The sequence below is a fragment of the Cavia porcellus genome, unplaced genomic scaffold (genome assembly GCF_034190915.1).
Source record: "Cavia porcellus strain 051 isolate PalLab524CR breed Dunkin Hartley unplaced genomic scaffold, mCavPor4.1 scaffold_1, whole genome shotgun sequence".
In the NCBI taxonomy this organism is placed as follows: domain Eukaryota; kingdom Metazoa; phylum Chordata; class Mammalia; order Rodentia; family Caviidae; genus Cavia; species Cavia porcellus.
Genome location: NW_026947484.1, coordinates 31874430 through 31889489, shown reverse-complemented (window position 1 = coordinate 31889489; position 15060 = coordinate 31874430). Strand labels below are relative to the sequence as shown.

General features: G+C 34.0%; 1 protein-coding gene across 7 annotated transcripts in view; it reads left to right on the top strand.

Annotated features, from left to right (window-relative positions):
• Positions 1-15060, top strand: part of Ralgapa1 (Ral GTPase activating protein catalytic subunit alpha 1) — a 240660-nt gene that overhangs the window by 55550 nt on the left and 170050 nt on the right. For 5 of the 7 annotated variants that reach the window (XM_063246661.1, XM_013154645.3, XM_013154647.3 and 2 more), the window contains exons 4-8: positions 814-871; positions 6778-6821; positions 8285-8462; positions 10087-10202; positions 14805-14943. In XM_063246661.1, coding sequence (XP_063102731.1) covers positions 814-871; positions 6778-6821; positions 8285-8462; positions 10087-10202; positions 14805-14943 — 535 coding nt within the window. The remainder of the gene's footprint in view (positions 1-813; positions 872-6777; positions 6822-8284; positions 8463-10086; positions 10203-14804; positions 14944-15060) is intronic. The other 2 variants (XM_063246662.1, XM_063246663.1) reach the window with 1 other exon arrangement.

Here is a 15060-nt window from a genome sequence, read left to right as displayed (position 1 = left end):
CAAATAAACACATGCTTTACCACTGACCTACACTCCCTGCCTAGTACAAATAAATGATGATTTTCATGAAATCAAAATATTGCCCTAAGTTTATCAAAATAGGAAAAAACAATGTGAAAATGTCACAAATATTAATGTGCTAGGTAATTGAAAACATATCAATTCCATATCAAAATTCTAGGAATAGTAAATAAGCATTTTGAAATATATTAGAATTAGTATTTAGTCATTAGAGAGCAGTATACTTACTTTCTGTGACCTTTTTGTTTGTGTATTTGTTTGTTTGAGAGAGGGTCTTGCTATGTGTAGTTCAGGCTGGCCTTGAACTCAATGTGTAGTCCAGGCTGGCCTTAGCCTCCCTAAGTTCTGGGATTACAAGCATGTGTCTCCTCACCTGGCTGTAACATTTTTATAAAAGATAATTTCATTGATTTCTTTCTTTTTTTTTTTTTTTTTGTCTTTTTCCTTTTTATCGGTACCAGGGATCGAACTCACGACTGCCTGCTTACAAGGCAGGTGCTTATGCCGCTGAGCTAAATCCCCAGCCCCAATTTCATTAATTTCTTGTATCAAATAGTTGTTAATATCGCTTGTTTGAGGTTTTTTTTTTTTATGTTTTCAGATATTAATCAGCATGTCAGTACTGAAATAATACCATCACTATCAGATTAGCTCAGAGATTACTTTATGTGTGAAGTACTGTCTTTTACTTAGAAAACATGGGCTTAATAAGCTGTACTATCTGACGAGTCATAAGATATAGACTCATCACTTATATTTCATTTTCTGTGTTTTGTTCATATTGATTTTTAGAAAATTTTACAGCTTCTTCCAGAAAGAATTCATCAGCGATGGCAGTTTCATAGTATTGGTAAGCAATGTAACTTATGTGTTTCATACTTTACATAACTAATGACATATGAAGATACTTTTCAATAGGTTGGTAGTTCTTTAAAATGAACTAATATTTATGATTTACTAAAAACAGACTGCAGGAACAGATTGGGAGTATAAGATTAAGTAATATAGGTACAGGGCTGAGGGTATAGCTCAGTGATAGAACATGTGCTTTGCATGCATGACCCCCTGTGATCAATTCCTAAAACTCTAGAATGCTTATGTTTTGTGCATGTATGTATGTGTGTAATTTTTCATCAAAATTTCAAAGTGTTTTTGATGTACCTCATCCTTTAGTTGAATACATCAGCAGTGCTGATACATATATAAAATAAAAGCAGGATCAGTACCAAGATAAATATCTGTGTATCCAAAATAAAAGAGAAATTCAAAGCACCAGGAAGAATAAAAATCCTAATTTGAAAGCAAGCAGTGTGAACTCTTGAGTTTGTGCCATTTGAAAACAAAAAAGCAAAGGGACCGAAGTTGAACTTATGATTTGAAGGGTCAAAGTGGGACTTTCCAAATTCATAAAATGAAACAGGCCAGGCATGGTGGCACATACTTGTAATCATAGCACTCAGCAGACTGGCAGGAGGATTGTTGTGAGTTTGAGGCCAGCCTAAGCTACATAGTTCAAGGCCAGCCTGTACTACATAGGAATACTCTGTCTTAAGCCTCCCTACCCCCCAAAAAAAGAAACTGAAAAGAAAAAGTAAGTCCTGCAAGTTACTGTCAGGGCAATCACAGACTTTCTATTATTATAGTTCACCTAGCATACTTGCTGACTTAGAGCCTGGTTTGCCACAAGACGCTTGAGCTCTCATGATAAAGACTGATTTTCCCTCTCAGATTAAAGAGTCTGCAGGTAGGTAATTGTTGGGTGGTTTAGTGATGTCAGGTTTGATTGCTAGGAACTGTCATGGAGAATGGATAGTCTCTAGATATACATTGTTGAAGCACAATCGTATAGATTTTATAATTTTTTTTTTCTTTACTGTGTTGGTGATGAAGCTAGGACCTCGTGCGTGCTAGATACTCTACTACTGGACACATCATCCCTACTCCTCCCTTCTCTTTTTTCCCCCTTTAATGTTGGTTTTATTTATTTATTTATTTTGAGACAAGGTCTCACTATGCAGTTCAGGCTGGCCTTAAGCTCCTTTGTAGCGAAGTCTGGTCTCCAGTTTGCAACGATCCTGCTGTCCCAACCTTCCAAGTGCTGGGATATATGTATGTGCCACCATGCCTGGATTTTAATTTTGGTTTTAAAGACAGGATTTTGCCTAAGATACACAAACTGGCCTTGATATTTCAATTCTCCTGCCTCTGTCTCTTAATTAGTTGAGAGTATAAGTGTGCACCATCATGCCTGGCTATTCATTTGTAAAACTGTATTTGTTTCTTAAAAAGAAAGGTAGATTTATAGAAGTCCTACAGTTGGTTAATTGGTTTTAGAAAATGAAATCTTTTCTGAGATTGAAATTGAGGCCATCCTAATTAGCAGTTCCAGTTTAAGAAAGAATTCTGGCAGGGTGTGGTGGTACATGCCTATAAACCCAGCACTAGGTTTCTTTTTTTTTTTTTTTGGTCTTTTTCGTTTTTTTATTGGTACCAGGGATCAAACTCATGACTGCCTGCTTGCAAGGCAGGCGCTTATGCCACTGAGCTAAATCTCCAGCCCCTAAACCCAGCACTAGGGAAGACGAGGCAAGAGAATCACTGAAACTGTGTAAAGCCTAAATTACATAGTGCATTAAAGGCCAGTCTGAACTACATAATGAGAGCTCGTCTCAAAAAACCAAATAAACAAACAAAAAAAGTAATTCTGGACTGCTGGGGGATATTGATGCAGCTACTATAAAAGAAAAAATAAGAGACAAGAAAAAAAAAATAAAATTCTAAATTATAAAGCCTGTTAGAAAAAATTTGTTAGAAATATTTAGAATAAATTTGTTAGAAATATTTTGAGGTTTAGACTGGATTTAGCTCAGTGCTAGAATACTTGCCTAGAATTTTTATGACCCTGGTTTTTGGTCTAACACCACAAAAACAAACTAATAAAACGAAATTTGGGGACTAAAATTTATGTTCCCATAATAGACAGAGAGCTCCAAAAGGCAAACAAATTTCTGAAGTAGGCAGAAGAATAGACATTACACCAAAGAAGATTGAAGAATTGCTGATAAACTTATAAGTTGCTCAAGTGAATGAAATGCTTTTCTATTCATAATCATAAAAATATTTTTGAAGATTGTACGTGAAGAAGCTTTCTTTGGACATCTGAGCTTCAAAGACTTGTATGTCTAAGGAATGTCACCTTTAATCCCAAAGATTAAAGGAATCTTTTTAATCACCACAGATTACCTGCCACAAATAACCTACTTGTCATGACTAATAGCATTCCAAAAATACCTGTAACTTGAAAAAATTCATAAATGGTTATTTTTCTTTGTCATTCAGAAAAATCCCCCCTTTTTGTATTTTTGTTTTGTTTTGTCGGTACTGGGTATTGTCATGGTCTTGCGCAGAACTACATTCCCAGACTTTTGTTGTGATAGGTTTTTTTTTTTGTGTGTGTGACAGAGTCTGGTTAAGTCATTTAAGTTGCCTGGCTCACGCTTGAATTTTAAATTTTCCTGTGTCAGTCTCCAAGAGTGCTAGGATTACAGGCATGCACCACCATGCCTGGTTTACATCCTCTCCTTCTTTGTCTTCCATATAAAAGTACATAAATTAGTGACTCCAGTTGATATTTTAAAAATAGCTTCATTGAGATATAATTTATATAGATAAAATTTACCCAGTTAGGTAAACAATTCAATGATTTTTAGTAAATACACAAGTCACTACAGTCTAGTTGCAACATTTCTAGCACTGCCAAATATCTTTCAAGCCTTTTGTGGCCAATCACTGCTCCCACCATCCGTTTATTTTCTGTTCTAAATAAATTTATAATTTTTGGATCATGTAAAAGAAAAACCATCCCAATGTGAGATTGTTTGTATCTTCCTTGTATCCTTAGCATAACTTGTCTTTGGTTTATTTATAGCATACCAGTATTTTTATTGCTGCATAGTATTCTGTTGTATTAATATACCATGTATGGTTATCTGCTCACCAACTACTCATGAACATTTCTATGCTTGTCGCTTATTATTTTTTGTTTAGTAGTGCTTTCTTATGGATTCTTGCAGATTTCTGCTGTAAGACTATGTTATCTATGAATCAAGATGTTTACTTATCATTTCTAATCTAGTGCCTTTATTTTTTTTTGTATTTATATTATACCTCCACTAGTGTTGAGTAACAACCACCAGAATGGACATCCATGCATTATTCCATATTTTAAGAGAAAACAATCTTTTACCATTATGTATGATGGTAACTGTAGCTTTTTGTAGATGCGCTTTGTCATGTTGAGAAAGTCACCTTCTCAGTTTGTTAAGACTTTTTTGATTATGATATGCATTGTAATTTCTCAGATTCTTTTTCTGCATCTGTTGATGTGATCACTTTGTCTTTGGTGGTTTTATCATTTATTGAGTTACATATTTCACTCACTGAATTTTAAATATTTAATCAACCTGTGTTCTTGAATTAAATGTCACTGATTGACATTTATTAATAGCTTACTGTGTTGTTACATTCACAGTGTTACTAATTTGTTACATTTTTGCCTCTTTGATAATGGAGAGGTACTGTTCTTTAGTTTTTCTTGTCTTGTTATTGTATAGCCTCATAGATAAGTTGGAAAGTGGTTTTGTCTTAATTGTCTGAAATAGATTGTGAATGGCTGGTGTGTTTTTTTTCTTCAAATATTTGATAAAATTAAAAGTAAAACTATTTGGACCTGGGCTTTTCTTTGTGAGAATTATATTGTTTCAACTTCTTTGCTTGTTACAGGTTTATTCATATCTTATTATCTTTGTGAGTCAGTTTTGATAATTTATGTCTTAAGAGTTTGTCCTTCAGGGTTGGGGATTTAGCTCAGCGGCATAAGCGCCTGCCTTGTAAGCAGGCGGTCATGAGTTCGATCCCCGGTACCGATAAAAATGAAAAAAAAAAAAAAAAAAAAGAGTTTGTCCTTCAACTTGCAATATGATTGAGATGTCATTTTTATTTAATTTGAACATTATAAGCCTTGAATCAGTTAGTGCAACAATTTGTTTTCCATTTGGAAAAAAACAAACTCGATTCCTCTCACACACACAAATTTCTGATGGGTTTCAGGACTTAAATATGTAAAACACTTTATACTTTTTTTCTTTTTTGGTTATTTAAAACCTTTTTTGCTGTACTAGTCCCTGAACCCAGGTCTCTGCATGCTAGGTAGGTGGTCTATTACTGAGCTATTTTCCCAGTCCATTTTAAAACTTCAAAAGAGAATATTTGGTTTATTTTTAACCATAATTTTGAGAAGCTCCTATTATCAGGCAAGGGCCTGGGCCTAGGCCAGACTCGCAGGTAAACACAGAAAGCTAATTAGTTAATTTCAAATCCAGCTCAGAGCCGCTTAGTGTAGTGGTCTCCAACACACAAGCATTATAAATAACTACTCTTGAGAAAATTTTCTATTAGCAATAATCATGCCATGGATAAACCTCATTGGCTATGCTACTGTCACTGTGCAAAGGTGAGAGAATTTTAATTTCATTCTCATCTATATGGCCCAGGGAAAAATCACGTGTGTACTAGGAATAATGAACAAAAAGATTTATTATAACACTCTTGGTAACAGCAAAAATTGGAAAACAAGCCAACTGTCCTAGTATGCAGAGGATAAGTTATAGTATGTTTATCTAATAGAATAATAAATAGCAGTTAAAAAATGAATGAACTGTGAACTGGGGACATAGCTTAGCAGTACAAGCACCTGCCTGGCAAGTGTGAAGTCATGAGTTTAATTCCCGGTACCAAAAAAAGAGAATGAACTAGAGCTGTGTAGATCAATGTAGATAAATTAGGGAAGCTGTTAGAGGTGAAAAGAAACCTGTAAATGAGTTGTTTTTTATACCATTTAATAAGGATTTAAACAAACCAGATTTAAGTTCTTGGTGGATTTATAAGTAAGTAATAATATAAAATATTTTGGAAATTATTTGTACCAAAATCTGTATACTGGTTTTCTCTGGAGAAGAAAATGATATAAGATTCAGTGATACCTGCAAATTTTATATATTTATATATAATATATAAATACATGTGTATATATATATTTTTTTGTACTAGGAATCGGGGACTCATGGTCTCGTGCTTACCATGCAGACACTTAAGTTAGATAATATATTAAAGATAATGTGAATAAGTGAAATTGAAAGATTATAGCAAACTAATTGTTTAGATTTGATCAAACTGAATTTCTGGATGTTTGTTAATGTTAATTTCATTATTTTAATGAGGGTTTGAAATATTTCATAATTTAAAAGAAAAAATACTAAATATTTTTTGAAACTTAAAAAAAATAATGCATTTGGAATATTGTTAGGAAATATTAGATTTAGAGGTGTTTGGTTCACTAAATGAAAAATTTCTACAGTAAATTTTATGTTAGTGATAAAGTTTTTGTTTCAGTAAGTGATACCTGAGAGAATATTGTTTTAAACACAGCTTTGGGCCCCAGATTTATCAATAAAGTGAATGATGTTTAATTGTAATAAATAATGTGTTAAAAGGTGATTTTTTTTTTTTTTTTTTTTTTTTTTGTATATCCTCTGGTCTCAAGTTTGGCCAGCAGGCTTTCAAGATCACCAAGAACAATGTAGAGGTTGCCAAGGACTTGTTAAAAAAACATTTTCAAGTCTGACCGAGAACTCTGACATTTTAGAAATAGATAAGAATACTGTATATGAATAGTTAACATCATGTTTCCTTTTTCAGGATTGATTTTAAAGAAATTACTCCATACAGGAAACTCCTTAAAGGTATAATATATATTGTTTCTGACTTTTTAAGAATTGAGTAAATCACATATACCTGTTCTACTTTTGCTGCCGTAACTTTTCTCTGAAGATTATTGAGTTGTCATCACTTATTTGAAATAAATTTACCTACAATATAGTTATACTTAATATTATGTTTGAAAATGTGTATTAGCTTGACCAAGGCATTGAAAACTATTATATTTTGCCACTACATTGACCTTAATTACTGCAGATCTTTCCTCAGTGAAAAGTCGTTTAGTCATTCAACAAATTACTCTTAATTTTACAAGAGACATTTTTAGGTCTAGTGGAAGATAAGGGTAGCAATACCTGTATTTGTGTGTGTGTGTCTGTGTGTCTGTCTAAACTATTTACCTAATATACTTTGTTTTATTTCATCTTCATTAGCTTGTTGTGCTACATACAGTAAAGGACACTTTCCATTCCAAACTCTACTGAGCTAAGTCACACATTATAAAATGTACTTTGGGTATCAAGGCTTGGGTATAGCAGTACAAAGAAATAAACCTTTCTCTACTTTTCTGCTGTTATGTTGCTAAACCACAAGAGTGACAGCAGGTGAAAAGCTTTGAAAGTGGCCATTAAAACTCTGGTAGGGTAATTCCCAGTGTTAGCTGTGATACTAGGTTGGTGAAGAATTTAGTGTTTTGCTTGTCAGGAGTTGAATTTTCCTCTACTTTTTCTTGGTCTTTTGCTAGGAGAGCATTCCTTCATTGCTTTGTATATTTATTGTCTTCTATTTGTAAGTATTGTTCTGGATGCTTAGATAGAGTAACAGGCCAAAATTATTGATCTGTAGCTTAGACACAAATAATAACTAAATGAGATAAATTTCAAGTGTTTAAAATAACTTATTTAAATAAAAAATATAATAATCTTACTTGTAGCAATTTTAGTAATTGCAGAACTCTTTCAGGATTGGAACACTTGATTAGCAGTGTGCCAGGATCTGTTACCATTACTCCTTGACCACGCCCTTTAGGGGAAGAACAGTCATTACTTTGCCTCTTTTTGTTTCTTGGATTAGACTAGTGGTGATTAGGGAAGGAAGGAGGTAGACATAAAGAAAGTGGTTTTCTAATTTTTCATAAATAGAAATTCTACAGTAAAATTGACTTTAGACAGAGACTGTTTATTCTTTTTAAAAATCCATGAATTTAGATTTAAAAACAAGATACGTTGCATATAATATGTATTTCCCTCCTCTTTCCTTACTGTTTTTTAAACAAACAAACAAACAAAAAAAGACTAAAAACAATGGTACAGAGTTTCAAATCAACATAACAAGAGATTAACAGTGGTTACTATACTGTATATTATTATCTTCAAAGTAGTGTCTGTTTCTTTTATAAAATATCATTCTGTAATCATCTAGAGAGCTATGTTCTAAAAAGGAAATATAGTATTTCTATTAAAATATACTGTTTTTCATTTTACTTTAGATTAGGCGGGAAGGTGTTCGTCTTTTCTTGTTGTGGTTGCAAGCTCTTCAAACTAACTGTAGCAAAGAACAGCTCTGGATGTTTTCATGCTTAATTCCTGGGTTTTCAGCACCACAATCTGAACATGGACCTCGAACTTTAGATAATCTTATTAATCCTCCACTGAACCTTCAAGAAAGTAAGATTTTATCCATCAGCATTTTTAAGTTTTCTGTATATTTCTTAATGTATTTTTAAATGCCTTTATATTATTAAATGAATTAAATAAGATAATGTGTTAAATTCTGGGTTTTATTATTATTTAGGTATGGTGAGGCCAGAAGTTGAAGACAGCTGTTGAAACCATAGTTTATTACAGTAAGATGACAGGGTCTCATGCAAGGATGGAGGGAGAGGTATTAGAGCATGAATGGGGAAATACCAGGGTTAGTCAGAAGGCAGAAGGAACAGGAACAAATGTAGGCAGGAGCTTTTATTATGGTTTCCCAGGAAAAAATATGCAAGCCAGGATAAGCAAGTTAACTGAAAGATTCCAGTGGGTTCTGGGTCTTAAACCTTGTCTTTAGTTTTTTGGTACCTGGCCCTGCAGGGGTTAGAACTGAGAGGTAGTGGCCTTGAGTGGGAATGTAGAGGAGGTGTGAGGGGGTGCTGTGGATTGGTTGCTTTGCATGTGAAAGGCAACCTAAGACTCTCCAGGAGTTGGCTGGAGGGAACATTGTCTCTAGTTAACCAGTCCTCAGATGTCTAAGCATCAGAAATACTTGGTTAACACGGGCCATTTTACACTAATCTTTAATTTCTGTTTATGTATCACCTTGTATCATGGAATTAGTCTGGCTATACATTGATGTACAAGTGCATTTCACTTTGTGCAATAGATGTCTGCAGAAATATATAAACTGAATTTTTAAAATCCTCAGTATTTTTATTTTTAAATTTATTTTATAATTTCAGAAATGTTACTTAATTTTTACTTCATTAGTGAATCTTTGCCCTTTTTAACCTAATATTTTCTAATGTTACTGTTTTCTTCCTCCTGTATTTTGTACGTACATGTGTGTCTCTGTCTGTCTGTGTGTAGTGCTTACTGGGGATGTTGTCAGTGTGCTTACTTGACTGATACTTACTGAGAGAGCATTAGAAATCTGCATGTGTTAAACCAGATGCTGATTGTGCTGCTTAGGAATTATTTAAGAGAACTCAATGAGTTGTGGGTTGATTTTCTTGAATTTGCATTTGTTATAAATAAATTTTTTTACTGTAAAAGTTTCTTGTACATGTAGTCAGAATGTTAGTTTGATGAATAAGCATGTTGTTGCTCCCATTTCCTCCCATTTCCCATCATACTGTGTATTGTTTTAATGGATCACCTAGTGTTTTTTCTAGTTGTTTCTCAAATGAGATGTCATATTTTTTTAATCACTGTATATTTACTCTTTGTTCTTTTGTCGTGATCTGTCAGTGAAGGGTTCACAGACAGCTGAGTACTAAAGTTTATGTTGGTGTGACAGACTATCAGGATGACATCAAATATTTGGTTTTGTTTTTGTTTTGTAGGGAATCAGACTTAACCTTGACCTCAGATTTAAGAGTAAATCATTAGAAAGTTTCCAAGCAGTTGTTATGCATATGTGTCTTTTTCGTTTTTATTGGTACCAGGGATTGAACTCACGACTGCCTGCTTGCAAGGCAGGCGCTTATGCCGCTGAGCTAAATCCCCAGCCCCCTGCATCTGTGTCTTGTAATTACACTTATTTGTATCATTAAACTTGTAATTATACTATTCTTTTGTCCTTGGGTAGCTCAAGTTACTATAGAGGAGATCACTCCTCTTGTCCCCCCACAATCAGGCGATAAAGGACAAGAAGATCTCACAAGCTACTTTCTTGAAGCACTTTTAAAATACATAGTAATTCAGGTATGTTACTTTTGATATCACCCCTGTTGCTATATTACATGACTAACTCCGTTTTCCCTCTTTTAGCATTTTTCTGTCATAGTAGATATCTGCTTATTTTCTTGAAGCAGGATTGACAAATTTTGAATTTTGAAAACAGTGAGATAAAAATCACTGGAGATAGTATGAAACTGTTAGTTAAAGAAATTTTTATGATACAAATTTTATGTATGTAATTGTTTTTTATGTAGCCAGTTGGGCTTAATGTCTAATTCTTTCATTTGTAATCAGCAGCTGTGGTACCATAAATGAAAGGCTGATAACTGATTTAGGGACAAATCTGTCAAGATTTAACAGTTAAAAAGGTAGACTGCAGGATAGGGGTTGGGGAGAAATGTAATTTACATTTAAATCTATTTATGCCTTTTAAATTCTAAGTATATGTACTTTGTAAGGTACCTTGTTCATTTGAAGATATGAAATGTGCATTTTTTCATTGATGAAAAGCTTTTTAACACATACACATTTCTTATCACTTTTAGATATAAAATTTTCTGTACTTCAGAAACAAGCATTATAAAGTTAATTTGAATCCTGCATCAGGGTTTGAATCTTCATTCCACATCTTATATGGTAGTGTGACCTTTGACAAATTATTTCACAAATCTGTAGTGTACTTCTATTTTCTTATTTGTAAAAATAGGGATAAAAATATTACCTGTTCCAGTTTGGTATTAAGGCAAATTACTTCACAAATCTGTACTGTATTTCTATTTTCTTATTAGTTTATTGTGAGACATCTAATATACAATAAGTTTTCACATTGGGAGTTTACAATTTCACATTTTATTACACATATAACACTCATGAAATCATTAGCACAATCAAGATGAAGAACCTGTCACTGCTAAAGTTTCCTGGGGTCATTTATAATCTACAATCCTTTATACTCTGCCCCTCCCACCCACAGGCAACCATTGATCTAATTTTTGTCACTATAGATTAGTTTGCATGGCCTGTATTTTCATGTATAGCATGTATTCTTCTGTGATATGGTTTCTCTGGGCATAATTATTTTTTAAGTCGTTCACATTGTTGTATGTCTTGATACATGTTGTTGTATATATCAGTGTTATGGTACTGAGGATTGAACCCAGGGCCTTTACACTGAGTTATATCTCCAGGTTGTTTTTGTTTTTGTTTTTGTTTTTGTTATCTTACTAATTTGAGACAGAATCTCACTAAGCCATTGAATTGCCCAGGTTGAGCTTGAACTTGCCATTCTTCTACTTCAGCCTCCCAGAGTGCTGAGTTTACAATCAGCAGTTCCTTTTTATTATTGACTAACATTTCATTGTCTGGATATGCCATGATTAATAACCCAGTACCTGCTGATGTCCATTTGAGTTGTTTTCATAGTAAAATTTCAGTGATTATTGGTAAGGAAGTCATTGTTGGACAAGCATTTTCTTCTCCCTTAGGTAAATACCTAGAAGTGAAATGGCTATGTCATATAGAAGTTGTGTATTAACTGATTAACAAATTGCCAAGCTGTTTTCCAAATGGTTATATCTTTCTACACTCCACCAGCAGTGTATGAGATTTACAGTTGCTTCACATCCTTACCAACATTTATTACATTATCAGCCTTTTCTGGTGATTGTGGAGTGGTATCTGTCTTATTGTGCTTTTTAATTTCATTTCTGTAGCTACCAATGATGTGTTCAAAATTGTGTTATATGTTTTTCATCTTGGTGAAGTGACTTTTTACTTTTGCCAACTTTTAAATTGGATTATTTGTCTTAAGAATTTTTTTACATATTCTAGATACACATCCTCAGGTGTATGTTTTGTATTTTCTCCTAGTGGCTTGCCCTTTCATTTTCATGGATGATTTTAAAGCCTGGTTTTTGTTCTTTTGAAGTGTTTTTTTATTTTGACCAAGTTCAGTACGTGGTATATTTTTTTTTCTATGAATCCAACAGTTGATGTCTAAACCATGTATGGTGGTGCACACCTATAATCTCAGCATCCAGGAGACTAAGGCAGGAGGATTGTGAGTTCAAAACCAGTTTGGGCAATTTAGCAAGTTTAAGGCCATCCTGAGGTAAACAGTGAGACCTTGTCTCCCCTCCCCCCCAAAAACAAATAAACCCTACAAACAAAACAAATTTTCATTTAATTCAGCATCGCAAGAAATAGTCTCCATTTTGAAAAGTTTTGTTGTTAGTTTCACTGTGGTTTATTTCGAGCTGATTTTGATACATGCTCCAAGACTGTGTCGATCTGGGTTCTTTGATGGTGTTAATTTGCCAAGATTTTTCAGTGGTATTGTTTCTTCTTTTCTTTAAAATCAGTAAGTGTTTTATAGGGAAGTATTTTACAACTATGTAAATATCCTTTTCCTCTTCAAAGTTTCACCCATATGTTTTAGTATCTATTCATTCAACTGAATTATTATGGTGATAATTGAGCTTTATTAAGATGTAATACACATTTCATGCAGTTCAAAAGGTACACTTCAGTGCTAGGTAATTGAACCTAGGAGCTTGCACATATTAAGTAAGTGCTCTACCATAAACTATACCTGTAACTCAAAAAAAAAAAATTCCATTTTGTAGCAGGTATCAAGATTTCATTCCTTTTTATTACTGAACAATATTATATGAATAAACTACATTCTGTTTATCAGTTGATGGGTATTTAGCTTGTTTTCTCTTTTGGGCCACTGTTAAAATTTTAATTCCATCTTGTACATTCTGATGAAAAACTGTTAGCAAAAGTTTTCTTCTCTGTAATGCATATAATTATTTATCTTAACATAGATTTATGATTCCCATGAAATCCTGTAGTAATATTCATTATTATTACTTATTTTGATGCTCATATTGTCTGAGATTTGACCAGTGAACGCTCCTTAAGCTGTTTTCTATGCTATGTATTTATTTTAATTTTTTGGGTTTTGGAGACAGGATCTCGCTGTAATTCAGGCTGCCCTTGAACTCTCTATGTAACCCAGGCTGACCTCAAATTCTTGGCAATCCTCCTGCCTTCGGCCTCCAGGGTACTGGGGTTAGAGGTGTGTACCACCACACCTGGCTTCTGTGTTTTTAAAATTTCCTTCAAGGGTCAGGGATTTAGCTCAGCCACTTAAGGGCCTGCCTGACAAGCATGAGTTTGCTTCCTGGTACCACCAAAAAAAAAAAAGAAAAAGAAAAAATTTCATTCAAAAGTATTTCTTGGGCCAGGGATAAAGATCAGCAGCACAGTGACTGCCTGGCAAGCCCAAGGTCCTGAATTCAATTGCCAGTACCAAAAAAAAAAATGCAAGCAAGCAAGCCTTCCTGGCACAGCAAGATATTTCAGAAGTTGTCCTGGACCTTCCTTGCCCCAATCTGGAGTTGTATGTCTCTATGAAGAGCCATCATTATTCATTTTCGTGGAGAACTGTGTTTGGAATTCACGATCTAGGCACACAGACTGCTCTTGCTATTGCCTTTCCTAGATCTGCTCTGGGGCATCTCTCTTTCTCCCTCCTTCTCTCCTTCCCTCCTTTTATCTCTGCCTCTTCCTCCCTATTTCTCCTTCTCTCTTTGTTCTTCCTTCCCTTTCCGTTTCCCCTCTTCTCTGCCTTTCTCCCTTCCTCTCCTCTCTTTTTGTCTCCTTCCCTCTATTTCTCCCTCTTCCTTTCCCTCTTCTTTCTTTCATCATGAATTCATACCACTATCTCAGACTTCTATTCAATACTGAGTTCACTCTAGTTTCTTTCTCAATTTGTAATTTTTTTTCTGTCAGTGAGAAATGTATACTAATCTCCATCTATTTGCTTATTCAGTGAATCCTTCTTGTAGGTAATCAGATCTCTCATTACCTCCATACCCTGCTCTACAGACATTTTTCTGTAGCTATCAGTCTCTAGTACTTCCCTCAGCTCCCTACTTAAATGTCTTCCTCACTCTGTTGGAGTTCCACAGCAGTGTATTATGCTACCCTGTCTTCCTTTGTCCCTCATCCCACTTCATAAATATTATCCTTACCTTCCTTACCTCTCTCTCAGACTTTAGGTCTTTCTGTGCTACTGCCTTTACTGTATCCCTTCCATGGTCCTATTTTAGACTCTGATTATACACACACACACACACACACACATGCACACACGCACACACGCACACACACACACACGCCTGACCCATTTTTCTATTTTGTTTGCCTTTAAATTATTTAGGAAAGGGGGGCTGGGGATGCTCAGCGGCATAAGCACCTGCCTTGCAAGCAGGCAGTCGTGAGTTTGATCCCCAGTCCGATAAAAAGGAAAAAGACCAAAAAAAAAATTATTTAAGAAAAGTCAGAGGGGAAAGAATTTTAGTCTTAGCATTAGTAGAGCTAAATTTTGAGACATCCTTCACAGTATTTCAGAGCACATTTTATTTCTCAGATTTTTGCAATATATACTGTATTTATGTGATTTTAGGTTAATTTAAAAATTTTACTTTTTGCAGTATGTTATGGTCTTCACAGTATAATTATTTAGTATATTGTAACTTCTTATAAGCTTGTTTATAATTGCTAGTTATATTTAAGAGATTCTGTCTTTTGAATTCTAATTATATTGTTTATTTTTAGGTAAAAAGTTTAGAATGGAAGAACAAAGAAAATCAAGAAAGGGGATTTTCATTTTTGTTTTCACTTTTTAAGAAATATTATTTACCTTATATTTTTCCAAATATCTGCAAGGAGAACAGTTTATATCATCCTGCACTTGGTAGGTAGTAATTAGAATTATCTAAAAGATCATACATAAGAATAAAATACTTCTCAGAGTTAAGTTGTTACTTATTTATTTTTTTAACTTATCATTTTTCTTCTTACAAAAAACCTC